This window comes from Lagenorhynchus albirostris, chromosome 19 (genome assembly GCF_949774975.1).
Source record: "Lagenorhynchus albirostris chromosome 19, mLagAlb1.1, whole genome shotgun sequence".
NCBI classification, from domain to species: Eukaryota; Metazoa; Chordata; class Mammalia; order Artiodactyla; family Delphinidae; genus Lagenorhynchus; species Lagenorhynchus albirostris.
In genome coordinates, this window is record NC_083113.1 from 49,317,728 (window position 1) to 49,345,645 (window position 27,918).

Below are 27,918 nucleotides of genomic sequence, written 5' to 3' on the forward strand. Positions count from 1 at the left end.
CGTTAGTGAGAGGCCCGCGCACCGTGATGAAGAGTGGCCCCCGCTTGCCACAACTAGAGAAAGCCCTCACACAGAAACGAAGACCCAACACAGCCAAAATTAATTAATTAATTAATTAACTCCTACCCCCAACATCTTCTTTAAAAAAAAAAAAAACAACAAAAAAACCAGATTTTTCAAATACTGTCCTTTTTTTAAACATCTTTATTGAGATATAATTCACATCCCATGCAATTCACCCATGTAAAGTGAACTATTCAGTGACTTTTAGTATATTCATAGCATTGTGTAACCATTACTGTAATCAATTTAGAACATTTTCATTACCCTAAAAAGAACTCTTCACCTCTTAGCCCCTGTCATCTTTCAATCCTTCCATCTTCCCAGCCAACTAATCTACTTTCTGTCTCTATAAATCTGTTACTTTTAAAAGGAGAATCATTATCATTAATAAATGATATAAATAAAAGTTTAGCAAAACAGGTATTTTAAAAATTACTTGTAATCTTAATATTCTACTAAGTTAATTTTCCTATACGGGCTCTTTTTACTTTATGTATGGAATTAAATACTTAGTACATCTTCCTTTTCTATGTAAAAAACCATATGGGTCCCGTTTTTCATTACAATTTCTTTTGAATTCTGGAAAGTTAATAAGTAAGTGGTATCCCTGAAAGAATCTTTCCAAATCTCTAGTACCTTATGTTGAATGTAATTGAGAATATACTAATTATTAATTACTTTTATTAATTATTAGTAATAATTACTTAGAATAATGCATCATGGTTTTTTAACATACACATATATATATATAGCTATTCTTGTTCAGATTCTTTTCCCATATAGGTTATTACAGAATACTGAGTAGAGTTTCCTGTGTTATACAGTAGGTCCTTATTGATTATCTGTTTTATATATAGTAGTGTGTATATGTTAATCCTAAACTCCTAATTTATCCTCCCCCACCCCACATTTCTCCTTTGGTAACTATAAATTTGTTTTCTGTTTCTGTGCATCTGTTTCTATTTTGTAAATAAGTTCATTTGTATCATTTTTTAGATTCCACATATAAGTGATATCATATGCTATTTGTCTTGCTCTTTCTGACTTACTTCACTTCATATGATAATCTCAAGGTCCATCCATGTTGCTGCAAATGGCATTTTGTTGGGAAGATAAAGAGCATTCATATAGTAAGTGATTGCATTCTGGTCTGCTCCAGGCGTAGCTGAGGGATTTTTAATCCACCCCAGCCATGAAATCCTCTCTTCAGAAGACCTGCCGCTTCTGGCTGGTGTCTGCCTGCTGGGCTCTGCTCTGCTTCCGCTTTTTTGCCCCTCCTTTCTCAGAGGCAGCCCAGAGCCTCCTGGGTGCTTCCTGGCACAGTCTGTAAAGAGCTGAGCTATCATTTGGAAATATTGGCCTTTCCTGTCTTTATAGTTGTTGTGAATTAGCAGCAATTTCTTAATTCAATAAAGTGATCTTACTTCATTTTTTTACCTATTGTGAGTCTGTAAAATAAGGTTTGCTAACTAGATAAATGTGGTTCTATGTGTGTGTGAGTGTTTAAACTACCTAAGGTAATAAATTGTTTTCATTACTGTAGAAGCATTCATTGTAAAAATAGCAGCAATTCAAAGAATTGTTCCTGTTTCAGCCCGTTCCCTGAAGCCCTCTGTACGATGCTTTATTGGGTTAGTTGTGATATAAAAATGAAACAAGTGGGATATTGTGTTCTTATAGTAATAATATCTAATTTAGACCTTTAAGTAATTCTGAGGGTTCCTCTTAGTAATCACTCCAGATGAGCAAGATTTAATAATACTCCATAATTTAAAGTTACAGCTTTATTTTAATGTTCACACATTTCAACAGAAAGGCATTTAATTCCTTCTAAAAATAGGTCAGGTAAAAACTTTTAAGAACACTAATGTGTTATTACCCCTGGCTTGATATTTTGCTTTGCTTGCTGTCTTTCGTAGAGAGCAAAATGTCTAGGCACGGAAATAGCTGTAGAATGGAAATAAGGGCAAAGTTTTACATACTCAGAAAATACACAGTTTCATTTGGATGTAGGGGGGAAAAAAAGCCCTCTAAGTATATTCGCAGCTGAATAAACTCAGCTCTAAAATTGTCCACATATGAGCTGAGGATTGACTTTTGAATCAGGTCCATAGGACATACAGGAAAAAATACAATAGATGTAAGCACCGTTTGTTTGGATCCAGAATTTATAGAAAATAAATCATAATCTAAGGAACAAATAGAAGCCAAGTCAAGTTCGTGACTTTTAACTTAACGAGGTGTCTGTTCTCTGCTAACATAACAAAACGTTGTTTTGAAATTCCTGTGTTCTAACTTCAGAGGATCAATACGTCTTTCTTCCAGGAAGGTCATTTAGTAGAATTTCATTCAGTGTTGTGAGTACATATGATGGCTGTTGCTTAAAACTGAAGATGTATATTTATTTTTGATGTGTCGACAACTTGCTGGTGGCAGCGGCAATGCGTAGTTCGTTTCTCCGATAATGCTTTTCATCAACCACGTGTATCCAGTTGGATTTCACTTCCATCACTTCATGCCACTGCATGTGTATTTTCTTTTCCATGCTTTGTTTTTATAAGACCGAGAATATTTTTTTCAAATGAAAACTTGTAGAAACTTGTAGATGTAACCAAAAAATGAATGGGAAGGTGAAAATAAGAAGTTGTATTTGGACAGAAATTATAATTTACTTTATAGTCCACATAATTTTTGTAGATGTCTTACTTTATACTACAGTTTTTAAACATGTTCTCCTTATTTTGAGCATTTAAAAAAATGTTGAGAACCCTTTTCCTACTTCACTATTATAAGCAAAATAAAAGATAGTTTTGAATGAAAAGAGCATTTTCATGAGCATATCAGCATAGCACAGAGTAAGTAGTGTCTTGATCTTTAATTAGATGAGAATATTTTGACTGCCAATCTCAGTTTAGAAAATCACAAAACCCATTAATGAAAACAGTTAGTTGGTGGTGTAACTCTGTAAGGTATGTTAGAAGTATTAGAACAAAAAACACTTTGAGCTTCTGTAGAGTTTTTGTTATTCAAAGTAATGTAGGTGTTTAAATTTTCAAGTTATAAAAAAATGTCTATTAATGTTTGGCAGATCTTATCATAATGCTTTGGTATTTAGGCTGCAGGTTATTTTCCTTATATGAAATATAACTTTCAGACTGTTACTGCAGTGATCATTCCTCTCCCATGTTGGAAGGAATCCAGAATTTCAACCCTTGTAAAATCTCCAATCATGTTTTCACGTCTTGTATACTGTATAATTAACAGACAAAAGAAAAGCAGTTTTGTGTAAATTAGCAATATTTTAAGAGTAAAACTGCAAAAAAAAAGAAAATGTAATTATGTCATTTATTTTATGAATTTTTTTTCCTTTCTTATTTTTCCCTTTAAAAAAAAAACAGGGTTATTTTGGAATTCAGCTTCCTTCAATACTGAGGCTTCATACCTTCATTTTCCTACTTTCCACGGAGAACTTAGTGCAGACGTGTCTTTCTTTTTTAAGACAACAGCTTCATCTGGGGTATTTTTAGAGAACCTGGGGATTACTGATTTTATACGGATAGAGCTACGCTGTAAGTCTTCTTTTCCTTAGAAGTCTATGGGATTCTATTTAGGAGTAAAGTCTTTAACTAATTTTTAAAGTACTATGTTTCTACTTTATCAGCTGAATCTTTTCATTGTGTCCTTTTGAAAAAAACTATGATATTAAGATAGCATTTTTGCAAGAAAATTACTTGATATTTAACATATATAATAATTTGGGGAAATTACTAGTCTTCTCTAGAACCAACTTAAGTCTTTTAAATTCAAAACATTAAAAATTTTTAAAAATCCAAATTCTCAGTTAATTTCAAAATTACTTAATTAAATCAACCAGCTGTATTGTTTTGATATCCTCTTAGACTGCTATTAGTATTTTGATATCAAATGCATATTGCATGCTTTTGAAATTAAATAAACTTTGAATCACTGTCAAAATTATTTTTATATAAAATGCCAGATGCTGTTTAGTTTTCTTGCCCTGGCTAAATAGCTTTCATTTTTATCACCATGAAAAATTAACTCTGGTGATGAATTTCTTAGAATCCATTCTTTCCCCAAAATACAAATGCATTTTACTGTCTCATTCCACATCTATTCTGTGCCGACATCAACGGCTCCTTCCACAGAGTTCAAACCATTGTCTTCATGTTTAGTGACCGTTGATGCTATGGTGCTATTCCTGAGTCTATTGAAGACTCAGCTCTCCACCACGGGGACTAACGTAAACAATCTTCATGTCTGACATTTCCAGCTCCTGCAGTCGTGACATTTTCATTCGATGTGGGGAATGGGCCTTTTGAAATCTCGGTGCAGTCACCCACTCACTTCAGCGACAACCAGTGGCACCACGTTAGGGTTGAGAGGAACACGAGAGAGGCATCTGTTCAAGTGGATCAGCTCTCACCAAGGACGCAGCCCGCTCCGGCTGATGGGCATGTCCTCCTGCAGCTCAACAGTCAGCTCTTTGTGGGTAAGTCCTGCTTTTAGGGAGTTTGTCTTTCATTGCATGATGTAAGTGCAGAGATGGGCCAAAATAAAATATAACACCAACTATAAGATCATGATAACACCACCACCAAATCACCGTTTATTGAGAACCTATGTTCCAGGCTGCGCCAGGTGTTCTGTTACTTCCTCGTAACCGACCTGTGAAATGGGTATTATCTCTGTTTTACAGACGAGGTAACTGAGTTTCAGGGAGCTGAAATGACCTGTCTTCAGGAATCCACCTAATAAATGAAATTCAAATTTGTGTTTGACTGATGCCTAAACCTGCATTCTTTTATTCCATTCCCATTTTATTGAGATATAATTGACCTACAGCACTGAATAAATTTAACATAAACATTCTTATTATTACAGATTATGTGGCTTGTTTCAGTTTTTCTTTAATATTAATATCTTTAATATAATATTGGAAATGTTTACCTCTTTTCCCCAGGAAGTGGAAGAACCCTCCTTATAAATCCAGCTGATGCCAACCAGTGACCCCTGTGTAAAACAGGCCAATAGCGGGGCAAAAAAAAAAGCACGAGCAAAGGGTGTAGGATCCATGATTTGACCAGTTTCACCAGTTCTTCTGGTGTCCCTTATTTTCCCTGTTTTTCTCATGTCTTGTGACCACCTACTTCATATTTATATCCAAACATTGTTCCTTTATTTTCTAAATACATTCACTTGGTATTTTAGAGACTTGATAGCAGAATCCTTCTGGGTGTGTTTGTTTTATTTTACATCTCTGCTAATTACTTAACAGAACTTATTGACCATGAAGTTCAAGGAATTATGCCTTGATCACTTTTCGTACATTTTAGTGTAAATGAGGACACAGCAATGCTGTCAAGCAGGATAAATTGTAAATTATCAGAAGTTATATTTCAAGCACTTGTAAGAGTTATGTTTTAGGACAAAATTCTCATCAGATCCCCATTACATCTTCTCTTGCTTAACAGCCTTGTTTTATTCTCTTTCACTGCAAAGGATGAAGCTTATTTAAGGGTATGGAAATCACAAAGAAATCATGAAAACAAATGCATAACTTTTCTTTCAATAACATGCTAGGAGCTCAGTCAGGAAATTGACATAGATATTTCTTGAGTTACGAAAAATAAGAGATGGCCGCAAGAAAAGGTATGGCAATTTCAAATCTGTCAGGATCTAGGAAATAGCCTTACCATTCTTAGAAATTGAGAAGGCTGAAACAGTCCTCGAATTTTTCAGTGAAATCTGCTGTAGTTTGCCTGTGCATGACCTTTCATTCTTCGTATGAATTTTAACTTCATAGAAATGGAGTCACTATATATTGTGTCTGATGGGAATCCTAGCCTTAATTTGGTTTCAGGTAGTTTTAATGAATAGAAGTACTATTATGACACACAACTGTGTGTTCGAACAGACTTGAGTCTTTTGCCATCAGTCATGTGTTATAATTTTAATAAGATCTAAGAGACTTCATCTTTATGAGGCAGTTGGTTAGGCTTTTGACATTCCTACATGTGTTAAATTCAAGGATGATTGTGTTACTTGAAAGTTTTAAAAACTGAAATCTTTCTTATGTTTAAGTTAAAGTTGCTGAAAATTAAAAAGGAAAGGCAGAAAGAAAGATCTCTGAAAAAAAAGTTACATCTATTAATAAAAATCTCTTTATACAGTTCCCTCCTTCCTACTCATAGGTAACTGAGCAAATTGAAGTGGTTAATGTGATAATATTAAAGATGGACTCATGTTAAAAAAAAAAAAAGGCTTGCAGCCTTAGGTAGAGGCACATTGTTGGCTGTCAAGAGGCCACATAAGGGTCTGTTTTCATCTTCACCTCTACTGCAAGAGTGAACCACTCTTAGGAAAGGGCCCCAAACAAGCTAATAGAATAATACGTACAAGACAAAATAGTAATTTGTCAATTTACAACATTACTATCAAACAAATCAGCATTTTTTTTTATTTCTAGATGAAAATACCTTTCCCCTGTGGGAAGATTCAATAGAATTTAAATTATAGTTAAAAGGTTATACTGAATTAGCATAAAGTGGGTGAAAAGTAGTAAAAAACTAGTAATAATTACAGCTAGTTTAATGTAGCACTACCGAGACCAAAAGTAGTTCTCTGCCTTCGTAAGAGTATGTCTCAGTGGAAGAGACAAGAGGCAGCCAATAAAAGAGTAAAAACTAAGACAGAATAAAAAAAATATGTATATAAATATATATAAAAACAATTTACATATACACACACAGGCATGCATACACACATATGTCTGTATGTGTGTGTGTATGTATATAAAGTTTCAGGTAATGATAAATACAATAAAGTAAAAAGTAAGGCATCAGGCAACAATTTGGTTTGGGGGGCTTCTATGTCAAGTAGGGTGTTCATGGAAGTCTCTCTGAGGACCTTACATTGGAACAGAGGCCAGATGAAGCAGAAGAGGGAACCCTGGGAATATCCGAAGGAAGAGAATTCCAGGCGGTGGGAATGAACTTCTCAGAAGTTAAGGAGTAAGTCGTGGTGGCTGAGGAGAGAATTGGTGTGAGAGGAGGATGGTGCAAAGGCCATGGTGAGGAATTTGGATTTTGTTCTAAAGCATCAGACGAGTGGCATGGTCTAATTTACGTTTTCCATGTTCTCTCTTACTGCTGTGAGGAAAATGGATGGAAGGAAAGGGTAGAAGCAGGCCACGGCGTTAGTCCCCATGAGAGATCGTGGTGGCACGGGCTAAAGGGGAAATGGTGATAAAGAGAGTTAGGACATATTTTCCATGGAGATGCACATCACTTGCTAGTGAGTCGGTTATCGCTGTTAGTGTTTCACTCTTTTTACTCCTGCTAATAACCTTTGGCAAGGTCTTTGCGTTACTCACATCATTTCTCAGTCTTTAATTTCACCTGAAGTTAACTTTTCTTGTTTTCTTCCTTAATCCTAACTTGTGGCATGATTAAAGCTGTCCCCTGGTCCCACATATACAATACAGACCACACCTGTGCCAGGCTGGAAAAGGCCCCTGGTTTTTCTTCATAGCCCAGAGAAAATATCCCACCTCCTTCAATGAGGTTCCACCCGCCCCGTAATCACACTCTCACGAGGAAATCTGGCTGCTTTGTTCATATGTTCTGTACCAGCACGTCAGATGTAGAAGGACATTGTCTTAGAAACTGTTTGCCCGTGTGTTAATACTTTCAAAGTGCTGGAGTTAAGTCTGCTCTCAGAGCCAGTGATCCTTGGGTGACTGGCTCCGCTTTAATCCAATATAATTGATTTTCTGGTTAAAATTTTAAAGGGCAATTTCATTTCCCTTACTTACAGGTTCAAGAGCTTAATTTGTAGTTCGCCCATCCATATTAAAAAATAATTATGACTAATCAGTATTTTCAACCGTGCATAACGACTATCATTTGTATTTAGGTATCAGGACAAATGAATGAGATAGATATAATTGCGAAGAGTAAGTCTACAGTTTTCAGCGTCACTTTCTTTTCCCTAATAAAAATGTTTAAATTCAGACTCATGATGATGATGATGATGTTTTAAATTATGTGGAAACACAGTTTTTATAGCTACAGGGCAAAACTGAAAGACCAAGTTAGTATCAGTCTGTCAAAGTTAGATTATGTTATTACCCCAGCATTTAGCAGCTTTTACCAAAAATTCACCTTCCTGTTTGTAAACAAATATAGCACAAAACATTAAACCTGTTGTGGAATATTTCAAATACTAAATGAAGTTATTTTATAGTACTACAAATATGAAACAGTAGAAATTTCGATAATGCAGAAATTTGTTTGTTTGAGATACTATCTTTAACACTTTTACCTACAAGTAGAACGTTGCAGATATTTGAATATATGTTAATTTTGAATGAAATTATTTTCTCCAGCTCCCTGTGCTCCCATAGCCAGACCTATGTTGATGATATTTGTCGATGTTACTTTTTTTTGAGATTAGAGTTTTTGGCAGTCTCTCAGAAGTGACTGCTGCAATAGGATAACATGAAAGAACCCAATGTGCTTTTCTCCATTGCTTGCTTCACTCTCTCCCCTAAAGACCAATCATAAAGTGTGTTCACATCTCAGAGTGAAACTCTGAGGCAAGACTAATGCTTTAACTTCTGAACAAAATGAGTAAAAATAAATAGAAAGCATGACTAAAAACGTGATTCAGCTGGGCAACAATTATATGGCAGCTGAAATAGGAATAAGGAAATGATAGGTAGTTTTGGAGATTCAGCTGGTGTTAGCCTACACCACAGAATTATAACAGAAGGACTTTAACAACCCCTGCAGTTCCCAATATTGGCACAACTATCTTCAACTAATCTAAACTGTAGGATGGCATGCGAAGTGAAGGAGTAATAAAATAATGAACAGAAATCCTTGTATGAAAAAGTTAGCATTAATGTAGTGTGATAGTCAGATGAGGAACAGTAGCAACAATGCAATGAACATCTTCCCTTCCCCCAAATAATCTCAACCATTACGTTGCTTTTCAGTGTAAAAGTGATGATTCCCCTCCTATTTGTAGCCCATCTTTCTCTATTCTTGTTCTAAATTATGGCACTGGGTCTTTACCAACCTTTTCACGTTCTCTCACTTTATCCTTTTTTGTATGTGTGTGATTTATGACATATCTTAGTTAAATAGTCCTATTCAGAGGTGCTATTCCCTACCTTAAAAAAGAAGTTTAGCAACATGATGCTGATTGGTGTGATTAACATGTGCCCTTGACCTTGTAAACACTGAGGATTCAATGTTGAGAGTCACTGCTGTGACTTTACACCCACAGACATGCTCCAACCACGGAAATGGGGCAGAGAGAAGAATCAGTCATTTTTTTAAGCTGAATTGTGACAGTGGTCGTTTTCTGTTTTGGCTTGTAAACTCAGCATTTTTCTTAGAAGCGTCTTAAATTAGCCTTGAATTGATTTTCATTCAACCAGCTCTAAAATTTTTGTTTGCAGCCTAAATTTTTCACTGACAGGTTATTAAACGGGGCAAACTTCATTTCGATACTTTGGGACCAGGGCCCGAAGGAGAAGTAAGGACTCCTGACGCAGACTCACAAGTCATTTGCATTGCATTTGAACTGCATCAGATCTACAAATATTTATTAAGTGTCAAGAGCAAACAATCTCTAAATGCCATACTCAAAGGTTAATGCTGAACTCTAAGCATATTGAAGCTCTGAAAGCTGGTTTTCAACCTACTTACGCACTCATATAGCCTGGGGAGCTTTTGGGACACTGGCAGTGCCGGTACAAAGATATTTATTTACTGTTGATGGGCGTTTGTATACTTTCAAAGTTGCATGTTACAAACACATTGTTGTGCTGGTCTTTTGGTGAACATATGCTTGTATATCTGTGGGGTGTGCACGTGGGATGGAGTTATTGGGTCACAGGAATGAGCGTATGCCAAGCATCAGGAAACTCTACCAAATCTCTGTTGGCCATTTGGGCAGCGTCCTTCATGAAGTGGCTCTTCAGATCTCTTGCCCATTTTTACAGGGTTGTCCTCTTTTAAAAACAAATTGTAGAATTCTTTATATATTTTGGATGAGTCCTTTTCAGGTAAATTCACTACAGATATTTTCCTTTTTCTCTGTGGATTGCATTTTCACATTTGTTAATGGTGTCTTTTGATGAGCAGAAGTTCTCAATTATAATATATTCTAGATTTTTTTCTTTTTGCTTTCGGTTTGTTTTTGATAGGCTAAAATATAGTTACAGGAAGAGCATGCCAAACAACTTTATGTTTGAATAATTTTTATTACAGACTAATTTTCTTTTGTAGTCGTAAATATGTTCCCTCATTACCAAAGTGCAGTGCAATAAAAGTCACATTTCTCTTTAATGTAATCATACCATTTATTTCAATTATTTTCTTCTCCCCTCCTTGAGATGTCTTTTTCACGATTAGCCAAAGAAGCTCCCAGTGTACTTTTCTGTGTCTAGTGAGCAAATCTGAGTGACTGTTGACTAAAATCAGAATTCAGATGGGATCTCTTGAAATCAGAGAATATGACTAATACCACCAACATTCATTTCTTTGAAATAGACCTTAGTATGGTCAAACCAGACAGTGCTGTGGCCTTAAGTCTGAGTAGACCCATTTTTCCCTGCTGCCACTACCACTGGGACGTGTGCTCACCACTGACTCTGGTTCAGGGAAAAGTGACTGAATTTTCTGCCTGTGACACGGTTGCTTACACCACCTGCCTCTTTCAACCATGATCGTTCTTTAAACGTGAGGGAAAACAGTCCTCCTCTTCCCAGCCCAGGGCTTTGCTCAGTGAGGAACATTCCATGGCAAAATTATAGCTGGGCTTCCAGGCTCACAGCTTTCTACACTAACTGATACCATCATTGCTGCAAGACTGCATCTTCCCCAGACCTAGGGGATGGCTGGGAAGGACAGGACTGAAGGTCCAACGCGTGATGTACAGAGGACCGCTTTTCCCGTCAGTCCCCTGACTTGGTCGTGGCCCAGCCCTCATGCCCAGTCACTTCCCTGCCCCCAGGTGACCCATGATCAGGGCCTTCCCTGCCTTTCTCTGCACAGCACCCTGGTCAGAGAGAACCCCTGTACTCTGACAAGCTTCTGTAACTTTGGATTTTGAAGAGAAGTGTGGGGATCTTGATTTCTTTTTTCCTCTAAGGCCCCTGGGCAAATTACACAGTTGTTCCCAGTTAATCCTCAGTAATATTCAAGCACAGCACATAAATAATTTGCCATTAAAAAATGAAAGGTCTTCCTGCCACAAAAGTAGTGGAAAATTGGCATAGGAAAGAGCCAGCTTGTACTCTGTGACAGTAGCATCTGTCACTTAGTCTAACTTCCTGAAAGTGTGGAATGTGATAAAGGGATTGGGCTCAGTCTCTACGCAGCACCTTGTGCACTTATTTAGGTGCAGTATCCCCATACTGTTATGTAAGGGAACAGATTCAGTTATATTCATCCACGTAGAAATGTTGGGTATTTGTTTCACAGAATACTCAGTGTTTGTGACGTTACGGAATCCATTATATCTGATATAGTATGGCAGGTAAATTGATAGAAAATTAATTGGAAGACAGTTCCAAACACAATAACTCAGCAGAAACATCCAGAATCAATTAATCAAACTGCAACTCATTTTAATTGGACATACTCTAACCCAGAAAAGTCATTGGAATCTTTAATTAAGCTTTCAGGCCCAATCGTATTTACATTAGTCATGTTTTCCTGAACAGTTACATCTTAAAATAAAAGGTTATTAACTTGAAACCTAATGGTAAAGTAAAAATCCTCAATACGTGTGTGCTGCAAATGTTTATATCTAATTAGACATTACATTTTTTTGGTAATTTAAAAAAGTAGTTTAGAACTGTTTGATTAGACAACCATTAACTCTTTAAAAGTGTGGAATTAAGAAGTCCTGTTTACAAAACTGTTGATTTCCGTCTCGCTATTACGGATGCTCCTTAGGCATGTATTTCACATGTCTACATGTGTATTTTCACCTGTTAATATCCCCATCCTCTGACCTTCCTCTCCACGGGGTATCTGTTTCTGCCACTGACACCATGTTGTGCTCACATCTCTCTGTCTAAATCCATTACTAGACTGTGAGATCTCTGAGACCACGATTAGTTGCGTATAACTCTGTACCTCCAATGTCAGTGTCCAGCAAAGAGCTGCTAAATAAAGCTTGCACAACTGAAATGCCATTCAAACCAAAAGTGATCTGAGGAGAAGAAAATGGAAGTTTTCTTCTTTGACCATATTCTTATATGGAGAGGAAAGGGGCGGGCTTGTAGCGAAAGGCCAACTGTAGGTTTTAGTCTTAACTCTGCCTCTGACTAAATGTGTTTATTCTAAAATTTCTCAGCTATGCCCATGGGCTAGTCCCTGGACTTTTCTATGCCTCTAGTTCCTCATCATCTGAAACAAAACAGCAGAAAACAAACAAGAATGAATGAATTGGAACCAATGAAAATGGATTATTCAGTTGTTGGACTCTGGGTTATTTAGGTATTATTATGTCACTGGTAGAATGAGACAAACCCCTAAATCAGAGAGACTGTAGATGTTTCAGTGACAAATGCATAACAGGCCATGATTTAATGTTACTGTGTACTATAAACTCTACACTGTGATTTAGAATACTGTAACACGAAGTCCATGAAATACACCAGGAATACACCTCTAATCCAGATTTCGCTGTATCTGGCCCTCCTCCAAAGAGTGCCTGGGCCAAAGCTAAAACCAAGGCTGCAGGCTGCCTTCCTTTCCCAGGAAAGAAAACTCCAGCGAGGATACCGAAAGAATCTCTGTCACAGACTTGACTGAGCCCTAGACTTTCTTACTGAGTTGAGTTAGCAGCAGCTTTGATGTGGAAGGAAGAGAAAAGATGTCCTCAAGGTAAGGGGAGAAGAGAGACTTCAAGGATGGCAGGAGATTGAGTAAATGTAGGACGGATGAAACAATTGTGTCAGCAATTCTGAAACTCTGGGATAAAAGCAAGTCCTTCTCTTCCTTGCCCACATAAACTGGAATTGTAAGACGTCTGGCTCCGTACCATACTTCATCTGGATTTATAAATAGAAAATATGACCCACACCCTTAAGACTTTCATATTCTTCATTGAAAAGACACAAATTATGTCAACTGAAGCCATTTGAATACAGATATTTAAATACAGTCATTTGAAATATAAGACTAAATAGCATTAGTACCATGAGTTCAGAATTCTCAGAAATTCTTTTATTGTCCTTTTCCTGGTGTTTCATTATCCAAAAACATAGAATTAATTGATTCAGAAATATTTATTGAGTTTTATCGACAATCTCAGTCCCAGGGACCCAAACATCCCTGTGAGGAAAGGCTGTACCTCTCTTCAACTCTTGAAGCACCAAGCTCCCATCTACTACTCCTAAGGTACAGCTGGTTTAGTGAATGAATGTGTTAATTATTTACTAACAGTAAATTCTTTGAGAAGTAATAATTATTATCAATATTAATTGATAATTAGTTATAATTATACATAATTATAGATAATTATAATAGTTGCACAGCTATTATGTGTCAGGCACTGTTCTTTGTTCTGGGGATATAGTGTGATTGAAATAGCCCTTATTGAATGTGTATTTTGATGGAGATACACTGATAATATACAAGGAACACTGTACAAAAGTAAAGCTTGCTAGATGATGACAAAGACGTACTTATTTAGGGTCTTTCTGGCCAAATTTTGGTTCTGAAATACCAAAAAATAAACAAAAAACCAAAACCAAAAAACCTGTTGAATCTCTGAGAATAGGAGACCTTAGGTAAATGAGGCTAGATTAGGAACTAGCTAAATGAAGTTGGGGGTGGGCGTGTAGGGAGAGGTAACACATTCTGGGAAGAGAGAACAGGTACAGAGCAGGTGTAGGATCCTGGAGGTGAGGCAGCATTGTCTGTTCAAAGATGAAGCTCCTTTTGAGAGGCCCCAAGACCACCTAACTGTCTCTGGGTAAGCCACCCGGATTATTTAGATTAGGACACTATCTTCCTCCTTCAAATTCTGAGCGTTAATGTATGGTATTCCTGGGCACCAGTGTATGTGCAAGTGCACCCAGAGCTTACATTCCCTTTCAGATAGTGCTTTAAGTGACTGTCTGCATCAGGTTCGCCTGTGTGCTTGTTGACCCTTTAGATTCACAGCCTTTTTTTCTGGTCCACACAATCAGTATTTCTTGGGACAAGCCCCTGACCCTGTATTTTAAGAAGCCTTTCCATGTAGTACTCATATTCCTTAACGTTTGAGAACCTCTGCCTTAGAATAGCAGGGTCTGATTCTACCCAAACACTGTAAACCTCTTCAAGGGTGACTTGGTAAATACATGTTGTTATATATTATTCAATAAATGTTACACCACTGTGTGTCCTCATTAATCCCCTTTCCTGATTTCGTTGAGAATCTCTAACAATGAACATTGGTCCAACACTTAGAAAAAATTCACTGGGAAATATGCCTGACAGAAGCAAATACTCTGGTGCTCAAACTGATGCTGTGTGTTTTTGATGAAAAGACAACAACCAAAAGATCACATCAACGCACAGTCAAGTTAGAAAAACTCAAGGATTCCTTCATAGTTCTCACTAAATTAAAACTGTCCCGGCATCAGGATCAGGTTTCAATGTGAAGGACGAACCACACTTACCCACAAATATATGCTTATTTAAAATTGCAAGAAAAAGGTTAGTTTCTACATAAGAATATCAATGCATATCACTGTTATTTTGAATGAAAGAGCCTTTAAGTTCTTTAAAATAAAGAGACTGATTAAAAAAAGTCTCCAATTTAAAGTTTAATAGAACTCTTTTAGAAAACAAATCTATAACAAATTCAACCTTCGGGGAAAAAACGTGAAGCAATGTTTTATCTTTTTGAATTCTTCTACTATTTTGTCACAAATCGTGCTTCTAAAAGTGTATTGGCTCTTCAGACTCCAGTGGTTCTCTGTTAAGGCCATGATTTTGGCCGCCCTCTGTGAGGCCTCAGTTTTGTGTGGTCTTAAAATCCTGAACAAAACACCTAGGAACGTGTTTGCATTTGCAGTATTTCCCTTTTAGGTGGAACAGCCACCCGACAGAGGGGCTTTCTGGGATGCATTCGGTCTCTGCAGTTGAACGGAATGGCCCTGGACCTGGAAGAAAGAGCCAAGGTGACTCCGGGAGTGGAGCCGGGCTGCAGAGGGCACTGCAGCAGCTACGGGAAGTTGTGCCACAACGGCGGGAAGTGCAGGGAAAAGCCCAGCGGCTTCTCCTGTGACTGCACCTCCTCTGCATACGCAGGGCCGTTCTGCTCAGACGGTGAGTGTGACGTGGGTGCCCCAGCAGCAAGACAATCCAACGTGAATAAAACCTCCCACAGTTCTTTTTCTCTGTAGCTATTTGAAACAAAAGTATTTCCATTTCTGAATTTTTTTTGGCAAATGGCCTCTTTTATGCCAATGACATTTCATTACTTAAGTATTTGCCGCGGTTCTTTGAACACCGTGTTTATCGATGGTAAACCCTGTAATAGTCGCCTCTAGGTGTTGTAGAGTGTTGGCTGCGCAGTCTGATCTTTTCTATCTACAGCTAATGCTCTTAAGTAATATGGGTGTCAACAACCAGTCCCATGGGCAGTTCTCATTTTTCAAATCATTAAAAGCATTATTGTTATTTTTGAAGATGGTCAGCAATGCAAAGACATTTAGGAAGCTTTGTTGTTTTACCAAACAAATATTATTTCCAGGAATATAAATAACGTTTCCATTCAGTATTGATGTGTAACAAAATAGAGATACTCAGTCGTTTTGCTCTGTGAAATGCCGACTGTCTGTTGGTGAAGTGAAACAGTGGACTGTTTTTCAGCTGGTCTTGTTCACTGCTCCGTGTCATGGAAGAAGGAACGAACTGAGTGTAGTACTCAGCATTCTGAACAGACTTCCATGAATAGACAAACGTTTGCTATAGTTCCTCATAGAAAAATGTCAACCAGTTTAATCCAGTTGCTTTATTTAAGTGTTTCTGGGCTACTGAACCTTTACCTGAAGGAGGCTAACGAAAACTGGCTGCAAATTGAATCAGTCCCTGATTTGCAATGAAAGCCTTTGAGATTATTTAATGGAAAGTTGGCCAAAGTGCACTCTTCAGGTCATCTACTTTTTATCAGGAATAAGTTATCGTTTGAAATCAACCTGTGGTAATCAATCACTGCTGCTCCCATTCTATGCTTCTCACGTTTAAAGTTAGAACTAAGACCTGTGTCTTTACATCCTCATGTCTTTATAAGAGGATGCCTTTATTTTCTGGATCTAAATGATTTCCAGTTCATCTTGCTAAGTGTAATCAGGAATATTATTCTGCATCCACATGTTATGTAGTATCTCAAACGTGTATCTATAGAGAGTAAAAATAATAAACAGGCAAAAAACCTAAAGCCCTGAGGGAGTGGAGATGTTGCTACATTTATCCGTGAGCATCATCTGAAGCTCACGTTCAACACCTGCCCTGTATAGTAATGGAGGAAAGCAGAGTTCTGGGATCCTGAGCTAGTTACCTCTCCCACCACCTTCTTCACTTTTATACAAATCTATTTGGGGTGTGTGTGTGTGTGTGTGTTTATGTGCGAATTTAGGATATTAATCTTGTGTAAGTAAAATGATTTTTAAAAGTTTGGATAGTTACTTTTTAAATTTGCAAAGTATCAGTATAACCGAGGCAACATCCTTGTTTCTTAAATTTTTTCACGTAAAATGTACTTATCATTTCAGAGATTTCTGCCTATTTTGGATCTGGCTCATCTGTGATTTACAATTTTCAAGAAAATTACTCCCTAAGTAAAAATTCCAGCTCCCACGCGGCTTCATTTCACGGTGACATGAGGCTAAGCAGGGAAACGATCGAGTTTAGCTTCCGCACCACACGGACCCCGAGCTTGCTGCTCTACGTCAACTCCTTTTATAAAGAATACCTTTCAGTTATCATTGCCAAAAATGGTGAGTGCTGTTCAGACGAGGGAAAACTGGGTGAGAACATTAGGTCAGGAACAATGTGGATGCTTCTCATGGTCCCGCTGCTCAAACTACAAACAGGAAAAGAAGTGTGCCTGTCCTGTGTATTCAGTTTTGTGTTTTCAGTACTGTCCTATCAGCTTAATCTAAAAGGACTATTTAAAACACTTAAAATGCCTGTATCGCTTTATAATTTTGGTAATTTAACACAATCAGTGTGAATTTTTAATTTATGTACATAAAATATTTATTATATTTTATCATTGCTAGGATCACTTCACTCTTCCATGTATCAGTATCAGTTTTGTGGTTCATTTTGAAATAAGATGCCTATTTGTACATAACAAGTAATTTCCTTTGAATCAAAGTAGAGAAGTTTTGAGAGAATGTTAACAAACTAGCATTATGTGTAAGAAAACGTCCACAAAATAATCTGTTGGTTCTGATTTTCGGCCATAAAGTAGTCACGGGAAATGCTAGTACATCGATACAGGGTAATGGTATGTGGCTTAGGACGTGTGTGCTACAGAAAACCACTTACTGTTATTGTTCTCTTCCCTTTATCTGGATTAGAGATAAAAATTTTATGAGTAAATCCTCTGGGTGAGGAAAACAAACGAACATACAAACATGTGAATATATCATTTCAACTAAATCAAATATGGCCCAAGGTCACTGAACACCAAAATAAAAATAATATTGTTCAATAAGTATATGTCTCCTCACTGTATACATTTTGAGCTTGAAGCTTACCTATATATATTAGGACATCTTCTCTGTTAAACTGGAAGATATCCTGTGAAGTAAATTTATTGACATCTTTGCAGGCAATTAAGTGAGTAGTGTTTGCTTATAATAATTCCATTCATCAGTTGCATTTCAGGAATGGTAGATGTATTTTTTTTGAAAGATGAGATGATAGAAGCAACGTTCTCGCAATATTCCACAGTAGTTCGGCACTTCATAATATACTAAATCTTATTTTTTTAAGTTAGAGGCTAGTACGGAGATTTGCAAATGCTTAATCACATATTTGACAAATTAAAATTTTGCAGGAAAGAGCCTGCTTATTCGCAGCATATTTGCTCTTGATTTTGAAAATAGTGCAATTTCACATGGAAACTGACTTCTAGGGATTATGAGGAAAGTGTACATGCAAATGAACTACTGTGAACTTTCCCCCAGAAATTAATATCAAAAAAGGGCTCTTGATTTTTTTTAAGTAGTTTTTAAAATACAATTTTAACTAAAATATAACTTTTCCCCCTACTTTAGGAAGTTTGCAGATCAGGTACAAGCTAAATAGACATCAGGAACCCGATGTTGTTAACTTTGATTTCAAAAACATGGCTGATGGACAGCTTCACCACGTAAAGATTAACAGAGAAGAAGCAGTGGTCTTTGTGGAGGTAATAGAGAAAATGCAACAGAAGCAATGGTTAAAATTATGCTCCCCAGCAAGAAGGACCTACAGCAGAAATTGGATAATGGATAGATCAAACAAAGACATCCTTTCAGTTGCTGCTCTTGGATAGATCATAGACCATCAGATGTGTTCAGTTTTTTTAAGCAATAAGATTCTGTCCAAAATATTATTAATATTTGATACTTAAAATTGCCAAACTTTCCTATTTGTTTTGCTTTACTCAGGAGGGAAATACTTTCTAGTTTACCATATTATGCTATTGGTAAGACCATTGCTACTCTAATGAAACCAGTTTACTTCAGATGGGTATACATGCAACCATAATTCTAGCACAGAAATTAATGATTGCAATATCAGAATAAATTTTAAAATGATGTGAATTACAGCAGAGAAAGTTGAATTATTCACTCTACCAGCTTTTGAAGAAAAGCACTAATATTTCAACCCTCTAGGTAGAGGAAAATTTCTTAGCTGAATGACTCAAGTGAAAATACCCAGCTAAGTAAAAATATCAAGATGAGAATAGCTTGTATCTTTTTGTTGGTTTTCCCCATTTTGGCTTTCTTATACAGTGGAGAAAAATAAAGTTATATAAGGGGATAGAAGGTGGGGTGCACTGGTATCTGAGGGTGCACAGAAATAGTTTAGAAAATAATATTCACTTGTATAAATGGCTAACTCTTTAAACTTTGTTTTCCTCAATCTTTGGGGCCATATTAACTATTGCCTATTTTATCATTTTCTTTTGTCTTCCTTTGCCTCCTGTCCTCTTCTCAACAACGGCATCCGTTTGGATGTTTGCACCTCATGTAACAATTTTATAGATTGATGAGAAAGCGAGGAGACAAGTCCACCTTGCATCAGGTACAGAACTCAGTGCGGTCAGATCCCTTGTACTGGGCAGGATTCTAGGTAAGTAAAAGGAATGGCCTTTCGCCTAATCATGATGCATAAACATGGACCAGAAGAGTCATATGCCAGACACATAGACACACACACACACAGACACAGACACAGACACACACACAGACACACAGACACACACACACACACACACACGCCACATGCAAATTCATCATGCCAAAAGAAATCTCTTGCATGATTTCATTTCTGAAGTGAATGATAATCAAGGCAGAAGCTGTACTTTCTCAGGGGTATATGTAATCGTGAGTAGGGACATTTTGCAAGATGAGCAAGCATGCTACTTTGATAGTAATGCCACTCTGGCGTGTGCCATGCGTCAGTCCAGCATAATGAAACACGGTATTGCCCTCACACTTCAAGAATATCAAATAAAAGTAGAAATAACAGACTGTGTATCAGTCAGCTGTCAAATATATAAATCATCATCTAATGATAAAACTAGGATTAGATCTAAAAGAAAATGGAGGAGGAAGCAATTGCTTTTCTGCTGCTTAGTGAATATGCTTTAGGTTGTGGCCTGGATCCTGTTTGCCTTGTTGAGATGCAGTGGCCAGCCACTCCTGCTAGAACCCAATGACTTATAACCCAGTGTCTATCTAAATGCCTTGTAATTCTTATTTCTATCCACTAGTTACTTCTGATAATAGCACTGAAGTAGAAACATACTCTTGCCATTTTAACATCAAAATATGTGCGCTTTTTTTATACTTGCCAGCAAGGACTAAACGGAAAGAGGGGCAGTACATTTTAAAAGGGATTTTCCTTTTAGTTATAAAAGTGGGGGTGGGAGACTTTCTGTAGTCTGGTTTTCCTTCCTAGTTTGATATTTGACCCTAACCTCGAATATTTTGTCCAAGATAATGGATGGAATCTTTTATTTTTTTGACCTTTTCAGTTACTTATACCTTGATATACCATTTCTTGCATTCCCTGTACATAATCTCCAAATCTTGAGAATGCTTGATCAGACCTGTGGGTGAATGATCAAAATATCGGCCCTTGAGAAGGTTAACAGTTAAGTTGGTAAATATTTATAGGCTTTCTAATACTATGATAAGCACCAGTATTGTACGCTCTTATTCTCCAAGCAAGCAGGGAAAGTATCCATTGCATTGTTCTTCCAGGATGCTATAGCGGAGACAAAAAATATGTGCAAAGTACTACTTAGACACTTGGAAGCTTAATTGGAATATCCCAAGTGAGTTTCATAGTATAAGTTACATAAATTCAACTACAGTAATTAAAAGATCAGATAATTATAACCCATCCCGATTTCAAGAGCTCCTCAGTCTAGCAAGGTCTGAGATGAGGCATTTTACATAAAAATGTAAAATGCAAGATAGAAAACTCTAACAATTATGCATAATGTTGATAAAATCATATTTTTGAAGAAATAACATCTTCAAGTTTAATGCCAGAGTTGCTGATGAAAATATTTTGTGTGAATAGAAATAAGCCAAATATATTATAAAAGAATTGGGAAACTGATCTGCATTTTATAAGGAGGATTGTATTCATCAAACAGTAGAATAATAGCATTCATTATATAAATATTTGTCTCCCTTTTTATAATGAATATCGCAGATTAATGAGGAATTAAAGATGTTAATGTTTTCATTCAAGAACAGAGTGTTATTAAAATGCATATCACTCATGCTGAAAATTAAGATTCAAGTTCAAAAGTAAGAATTTGTTTGGTACGTACCTAAGGTGTGGATCTTGGCCAAGGACTCATATTACATTCAAATCATTTGTAACTCAAAGGAGACTAAAAATTTATGATCATATGGTATGGTTTATGAATTTACAACAAAATGTTATGTACTATATTATTATATTGTAATATGGTATATTAACTTATAGCAAAATTGATGCTAAAATGGAACTAGTAGTTTTCCAGAGAGTTACTCAATCTCGAAGTTTCTTATTATGTTAGTCAGAGTCCTCCAAGAAGCCACTGGCAAGACAAAATTAACCACGTGAGGATTTTATTAAGGGGACACTTGTGAAAGAGAACATGTGGAGAGAGCTTGCCAAGACTGGGGGAGCCATCAGATGCCATGCAGCTCTGCCTTCAGGTGAAGGAGAGAGGGAGGGAAAGTTAGACAGAAGCATCCTAGACTTCTGTGCAGTCAACAAAGGTTAAACAGTCTTTGGGGAGCCCATGCATCTGTCATCCATCAGAGGAGTCCCATGTTTCCAAAGGATGGGTCTGCCTTAGAGTCCCTGCTATGATCAGCTGTTGGCTGGGAACAGCCCATGGGAAGCAAGGCACTGGCCCAAGTATGAGGATGGAGTTCAGAGCCCAGCAGCTGGGGCCCTCGGTCAATTCCTCTCATCTAGTTGGAGGTCTGCAAGGCACATTCTCATGTGCTCACACTTATCAACTATGTTTTTCATTTTTGTAATTCTGTTTGGCTCCCTTGTTCATTTAGCACGTACTTTGTGATCACCTGTTGTGTACACAGAGAATGCCACTCAGCAAGGAAGACACTGCATCTGCCCTCACAGAATTTATGGTTAGTGGGCATACAGATAATCATTATACAAAATGTTCCTGTGTATCTAATTGAGTATAAGGTACCCTATGTTGCTTGGGATAAAATAGTTCCAAATTATCCTCCAAATTAAAATAAATTAAAATACGGTGGGACTTCCCCGGCAGTCCAGTGGTTAGGACTCAGCACTTTCACTGCCGGGCCCCGGGTTCAATCCCTGGTCAGGGAACTAAGATCCCGCAAGCCGGGCAGCACAGCCAAAAAAAAATAAATAAAATAAAATAAATACTTGTTTCGTTTTATAATTTCTGAATATTTCTTTTAAGGGAGCAGAAAAAAAACATTGACCAGTTTTTTGGGAGGGGTTATAATTTGCCTATTTTCAACCAAAGACTTAAGGATATGACCATCCACTGCCATTTTAGATGGAAACCCAGAAATAAAGGAAATTCTTCCCCTCTTTCACTTTTCTCCAGTACTCATTTCTTAAACTTAGGAAGAATCATGGGAATAATTTTGGATTACTGTCACTATTAATCAACATTACTAGCAGATGTTGAAAAGGAGGGTAAATTTTAGAAATAATATCAAGCTCTACTATGATGACATGGAAACCATCTCTAGCTCCCTACTACACTTAAAATATTTAAAGACTTAATAACTTCGGCATTAGTAGTCATCAGTAGTTGGGAGCCAGGGTGAGATGATCCAGCTGTTTGCCAAGCAGCTCGATTTAGATACTCCTGTATTCAATAAAGTACATCAAATTTGCTTTTCATATTTAAAATTCACTATAAAATTAAACTCTGGGTTCTATATCTGGATACTTTTATGTGTTAGAATCATATGTTTTATGATTTATTTGAGTAGAAGCTGGATGATTATTTTCACTCATCCTGAGTAGTAGCTTTTGTATGTTAGAGGTGATTGATGACCGTTGAGGATCATTTCTCTCTTCTGAGGCCATAGAGCCAGGGAGTACACTCAGATTACCGCAGTGGAGGTTTAGCCCAGATGTAAATAAAGTCTGTAGTCAGCTAGGAAAAGACATCTACTCAGTCTCCGATGAAGAGCTTTGAGAACAATCTCAATGTGTCAGGAACCGTTCATGTAAAACTCACTTAAGAGCCCAGACATGAGGAAAAAACATGAGCCAGGTAACCTAAGGGCACTGCAATTTTGTAAATATATTGTGAAACGTCCCTTCAGATAATGGAGGCGTTATTTTAAAAGCACGTTTTAAAAGAGAAGTATAGTTTAGAGCAAGAAAAGTAAGGAATCTACTTAGTCATTTTTTTGTATTCATCAGCTTGACTTTTGAAAATTTTAATAATTAAAATGTCATAGACCATCTTCAGTACTTAGCATGACTTCATCCTTGTGACGGCTTTAATCGTTTCCAGACAGTCAGCTACATCATTTTGAACTGGCCATGCCTAGAAACTTAAAAACAGCTTTTCTCCTCATCGTGACACCCCAGCATCGATCTGAAGTGTCATGTTCCAAAAGCACAGAGCACTCGTGACGCTGAAATGTATTATCTGATATTAACTATGGAGCAAATGATAAGGTAGACAGTGGGATACTGTCAGAGGCACATCCCACGCTCCAGGTGGGATGGGCAAGTGTACGCCTTTGACAAGGACGTCACCTGCATCACTTTCACTTGGCCGTCAAACATCGTAAAACAGAGCTCAACTTACACTGCAAAAAATACTAAATGATAAAAGCCGAAGTCACAAATCCCAAATTATATATTTATCAGCTGCCACAATCTAGAAGCCTTCATACAATGATAAAACTCAAATAATTTCTAAACTGAAAAGGAGAAAGCTATTGTTGCTTTCTTTAATTACTGACATGCTTTAAAATGTACCTGTACCAGGAATAAGTAAAAAATAAAGCCATGATCAGGGACTTACACTATTGTGTGCATGAATTTATTAAAGACCAGGCATTGATGGGTGAGAGAGACAGGATGGAATTGACAGGAGGTACGGATACAGGACCTTTGGGGTGGAGAGAGGGCACAGCCACAGCGAAGAGATACTGGACCGGCCAGCCTAATGATGGTCTATAGCACTAGTCAGAAGAAAGACAGTGAAATGTGAATTCTGCTTGTGTTGTCTGTTAAGTATAAAAGAGGGTTGGAGATGGTTTCCATGTCATCAGAGTAAGATATTGTTACCTATAAATTATCCTCCTTGCTTGATAGCTGCCAGTAATGCTTGTTAATGACGATTGGAGCCAAAAAGTGTTCCTACATTCCATTCTCATTTGTAGAAGTGAGTACTGGAGGACAGAGAGGAAGCAATTCCTCTCTTTCTATTCTTCCTTCTGAAGAGGCAGGCAGTCTGATGTCGTTTCTTTGTTAAGCATGTTCAAAATGTGTTAAGTACTGAGGCCAAAGTGAATGATTCCTCAATCGGCTCCTTTAAGAGACCTATTTACTCAAAGATTATATAAAGAGACATCTCTCTACGATGTAATTATGTAATTAATCAAAGGAAATATGCAGGTATAAAGTTGTTTTGCTAATTCATTAAGCTTTTATTGGGTCACAATTCCACCACATGAAAAAAAAACCTCAATTAAGATCATTGCATACTCTTGAAATTGCATAAAACCTCTCATAGCAAATGTGCCCACATTTTGAATAATGATATAATTTAACCTATTACAAAATGACTGAAAATTACTATTCAGAGGCTGAGTGAAGTTCGACTATTTATTACTTTTTTATGTCAGGTATGTAATGGTGCAAGACCACTGACAGCAAAAATCGGTGGGTACATCATGGTGGGAAGAACCAGGTTGCATCAAATAAACTGGGTTCATATTCCTCCATAATTAATAGGCTGCATTACGTTTGCTTTGTTTATCCAAAACTCATTAACTTAAGTTCTGAGTTGTGTTTACAGATTGTTTTTTATGTTAGAAGAGTTTTCTAAAAGCCTGAAGATGTTTTCACTCATTGTGAGCAGTAGCGTTGGTATATTTAAAGGCAGTGACCACATAGGGATCATTTATCTCTTCTGAGGCTGCAGAGCCAGGAAGTAACTCAGGTTTTTGCAGTGGAGATCTAGGCCAGATGTAAATAAAGTATGTGGTCAGAAGGAAGAGGATGTCTACGGCATCTCACAGAAGAGCTTCAGGAACGGACTTCAATCTCAGGGACATTTTATATAAAACCTGCTTCAAAGCCAAAGGGTACACAAGAAAGTTTAATTCAGTTACTTAAGGACACTGTGATTTTGTAAATGTCCAGTCAGATGACACTTCAGGTGACACAGGTCATGCTGAAAGCAAAAGAGAAGCTCAGGTTACCCCGAGATGCCTCACTATAAATAGTTTGTACATTAATCAGGTTCTCAAGGTTGTATCTCAGAGCAGTAGGCTTGGTTGGCAAATAAATACCGTTTATAAAAAAAACTGCTCCTTTATCCACACAGTATTTGCTGTCTGCTTTGCCATTTGACTTTTCCACCAACTGTTGTTGTTGTTGAATCCTTGTTGTAATTGCCTGTGATGGTAAAAATGTCCTGCTGGTCATTAGCACGGCTCCTTTGATTCATTGCACCATTTTCTGGCAAGCTTTATTTATCTTTATGGATTAAAGGCATTGAGATCCTTTTTTAAGGTGGCCCCTTTTCCATAGGTGTGGCCAAACTACTTAGGTTTCTTTTGAGTTATTTGTTTTGTTTTGTTTTTCTTTGTTGTTGTTGTTTTGACAGCCACAAGAAGTTTCATGGAGCACTTCTTGTTTTAATTGTTCTTCATTTACTTCATATCCTTTCCAGAAACAGTCCTCTCTCTGCGTAATAAACAGAAAGGCGCTTCATACGAATTTTACTTTCTTGTTACTCTATTTTCTTTTTGGTAGATTTCTTTGCAAAAGCAGAAGCCATTCCCTTGGTTGGAAGATACAGTTGAGGCTAACTTTTTAACAGGCAAGACCACCTGCAAAATCTGAGTCAGTTAAGAATTTTTCTAACCGGAAACATCCCAAACATAATTGTCTTATCAGGATTTCAATGAAGTAAGAGGCATTTATCTACAATTCCCCCACCCGTGCTGCTCTAACCCTTACATGTTGTTGGCATTTCAGGAGTCAGATAATAGGAAAGATAAATGTTTTTGTCCACTGGCTCTATGAACACAGTTGTCAGTGCAGCTCTCTGATACTATGTACTGCTTATAAGCAACTTAATATAGCTGTTAACTTCATCTGGACTCAACTCTGGGAAGATGGATGCAAAGTCCCATAGTTCCCTTTCTCTCCAGATTCTAGCTCCGACCCATTGACTTTCCTGAAACAAGGGAGTTGACGGTCTAGCGCAGCCAGGTGGGGTGCCTGGGGGCTGCCAGTGAGACAGTGTTGTGAGACTCCCTGCTTCTGGTTGGAAGAGAGTCTGGGGACCAGCCTAGAAGAGTCTTAAGGGAGACCCTGAATTGTGTGGCTCCTGGAAAATGCTTGGCTTGCAGAGACCCCTGGACCCCGTGGGGAAAGGGCAGCATTGAAAGCTCAGTGCTTCTGTGTTCCCTCTTTGCCGAGGAGAGAATGACCTGAAATGTGAGGATGTCCTGAATCCTGAAATTTGGACCATGTCCTCTCTATCCCGAGGTTGGGTGGGCATTTGGATGGCAGCTTCACTGACAAGGACAGCTGCTACGCTGTCTACCTTCTCTGGGCGTCAGCCACCTAAGGAAGGCAGTGACAGAGAATCAACTAGCAGATGAGAAAAACAACCCTATATACAACCCTTGATTCAACAGCAGTCAAGTGGGAGAGAAACCAAAACAACCAGAATGAAGCTATTCAAGGAAACAGACCCCATCCCGAATGAAACTAAGTAAGAGCGCTGTAAGGAAATTCTAGCCAAGCAGCAAAAAGACCTAGAGGAACTACAAGTATGATTTTTCCAGACTAAAAAAGGATGATCTTTGTGGATACTTGAAATCATCCCTGGAAGAGCAAGTGAGTGAAGCACGTGACCCACAAAAACAAGTCCTAAAAGAAATCAGAAGGGAGATTAAAAGCAGTTAAAGGATATGCAGAGGAGACCAAACGTGAATGCTCGGCAGTCCAGAAGGATAAAAAGGATGAAAGTGAAACAATAGCTGCTCGCACAGCATATGCAATTTTCCAAGCTAAAGAAAAACCTGTGTCTGCAGATTAAAATGGGCCACCGGGGTCTATGCGTAATAGATGAGAGGAGATAAACAGCAGGGACAATCTGATAAAAATTCCTACATCACAGGGAATCTTACAAAGTTTAAGAACGAAGTGATAGAGCCAGAAGATGCTGGAGTGAGATATCTACAGACGATTAAGAGAATAGGGCTGTGCAGAGTCATCCTTAAAATAGACACACAAAGAATCACCTAATCCATCAAGATAAATTTCTGTTCCAGATACGCTCCATCACATTTTCTAATTTATTTCTTCATAGCATTATCAGTCTTCAGAATTTTCATCCATTCCTGTTTCATGTTTATCGTCTGTCTCCCCTACTAGAATGTAAGGTGCTCAAACAGCAGGGAATGCGTTGCCTGTATATTTAGCTCTTACAACAAATATTAATTGACAGACTAGTTTAAGTTTTAGATTTTAAGGCTTTTTTCTACAATATTTTATAATAGGTAAATATTTTCAGTTTAAAGGTGTAGGGTTTTTAAAAGTTGCCTCATATCAGATTTTTACCAGAGAAGTGAATTTTATCTATTTACTTTTTTTGTTGTTGTTCAAAGTGTAAGATTTTTTTTAAGGTCTATAGAAATTTTATTCAGGATTTAAACCTTGTAGAAGAAATATGAAAAGCACTGTTCTGATTATATTGCTATTAAAGTATATTCCTTTTTATTCCTTGTTAAAGTAAAAAAATAAACCAAAAAACTCCGAAGCAAGAATGCTGTCTTTTTCTAAAAATATGTATATTTGAATGTATCTGCAT

At 37.3% G+C, this 27,918-nt stretch overlaps 1 protein-coding gene across 7 annotated transcripts in view; it reads left to right on the forward strand.

The window, feature by feature from the left end:
- The window catches only part of CNTNAP4 (contactin associated protein family member 4), a 259,350-nt gene that overhangs the window by 223,802 nt on the left and 7,630 nt on the right, over positions 1-27,918 (forward strand). For 6 of the 7 annotated variants that reach the window (XM_060130067.1, XM_060130070.1, XM_060130071.1 and 3 more), the window contains 6 exons: positions 3,462-3,632; positions 4,355-4,573; positions 15,189-15,428; positions 16,877-17,101; positions 18,392-18,525; positions 19,367-19,454. In XM_060130067.1, the coding sequence (XP_059986050.1) occupies positions 3,462-3,632; positions 4,355-4,573; positions 15,189-15,428; positions 16,877-17,101; positions 18,392-18,525; positions 19,367-19,454 (1,077 nt within the window). The remainder of the gene's footprint in view (positions 1-3,461; positions 3,633-4,354; positions 4,574-15,188; positions 15,429-16,876; positions 17,102-18,391; positions 18,526-19,366; positions 19,455-27,918) is intronic. The other variant, XM_060130073.1, reaches the window with a different exon arrangement.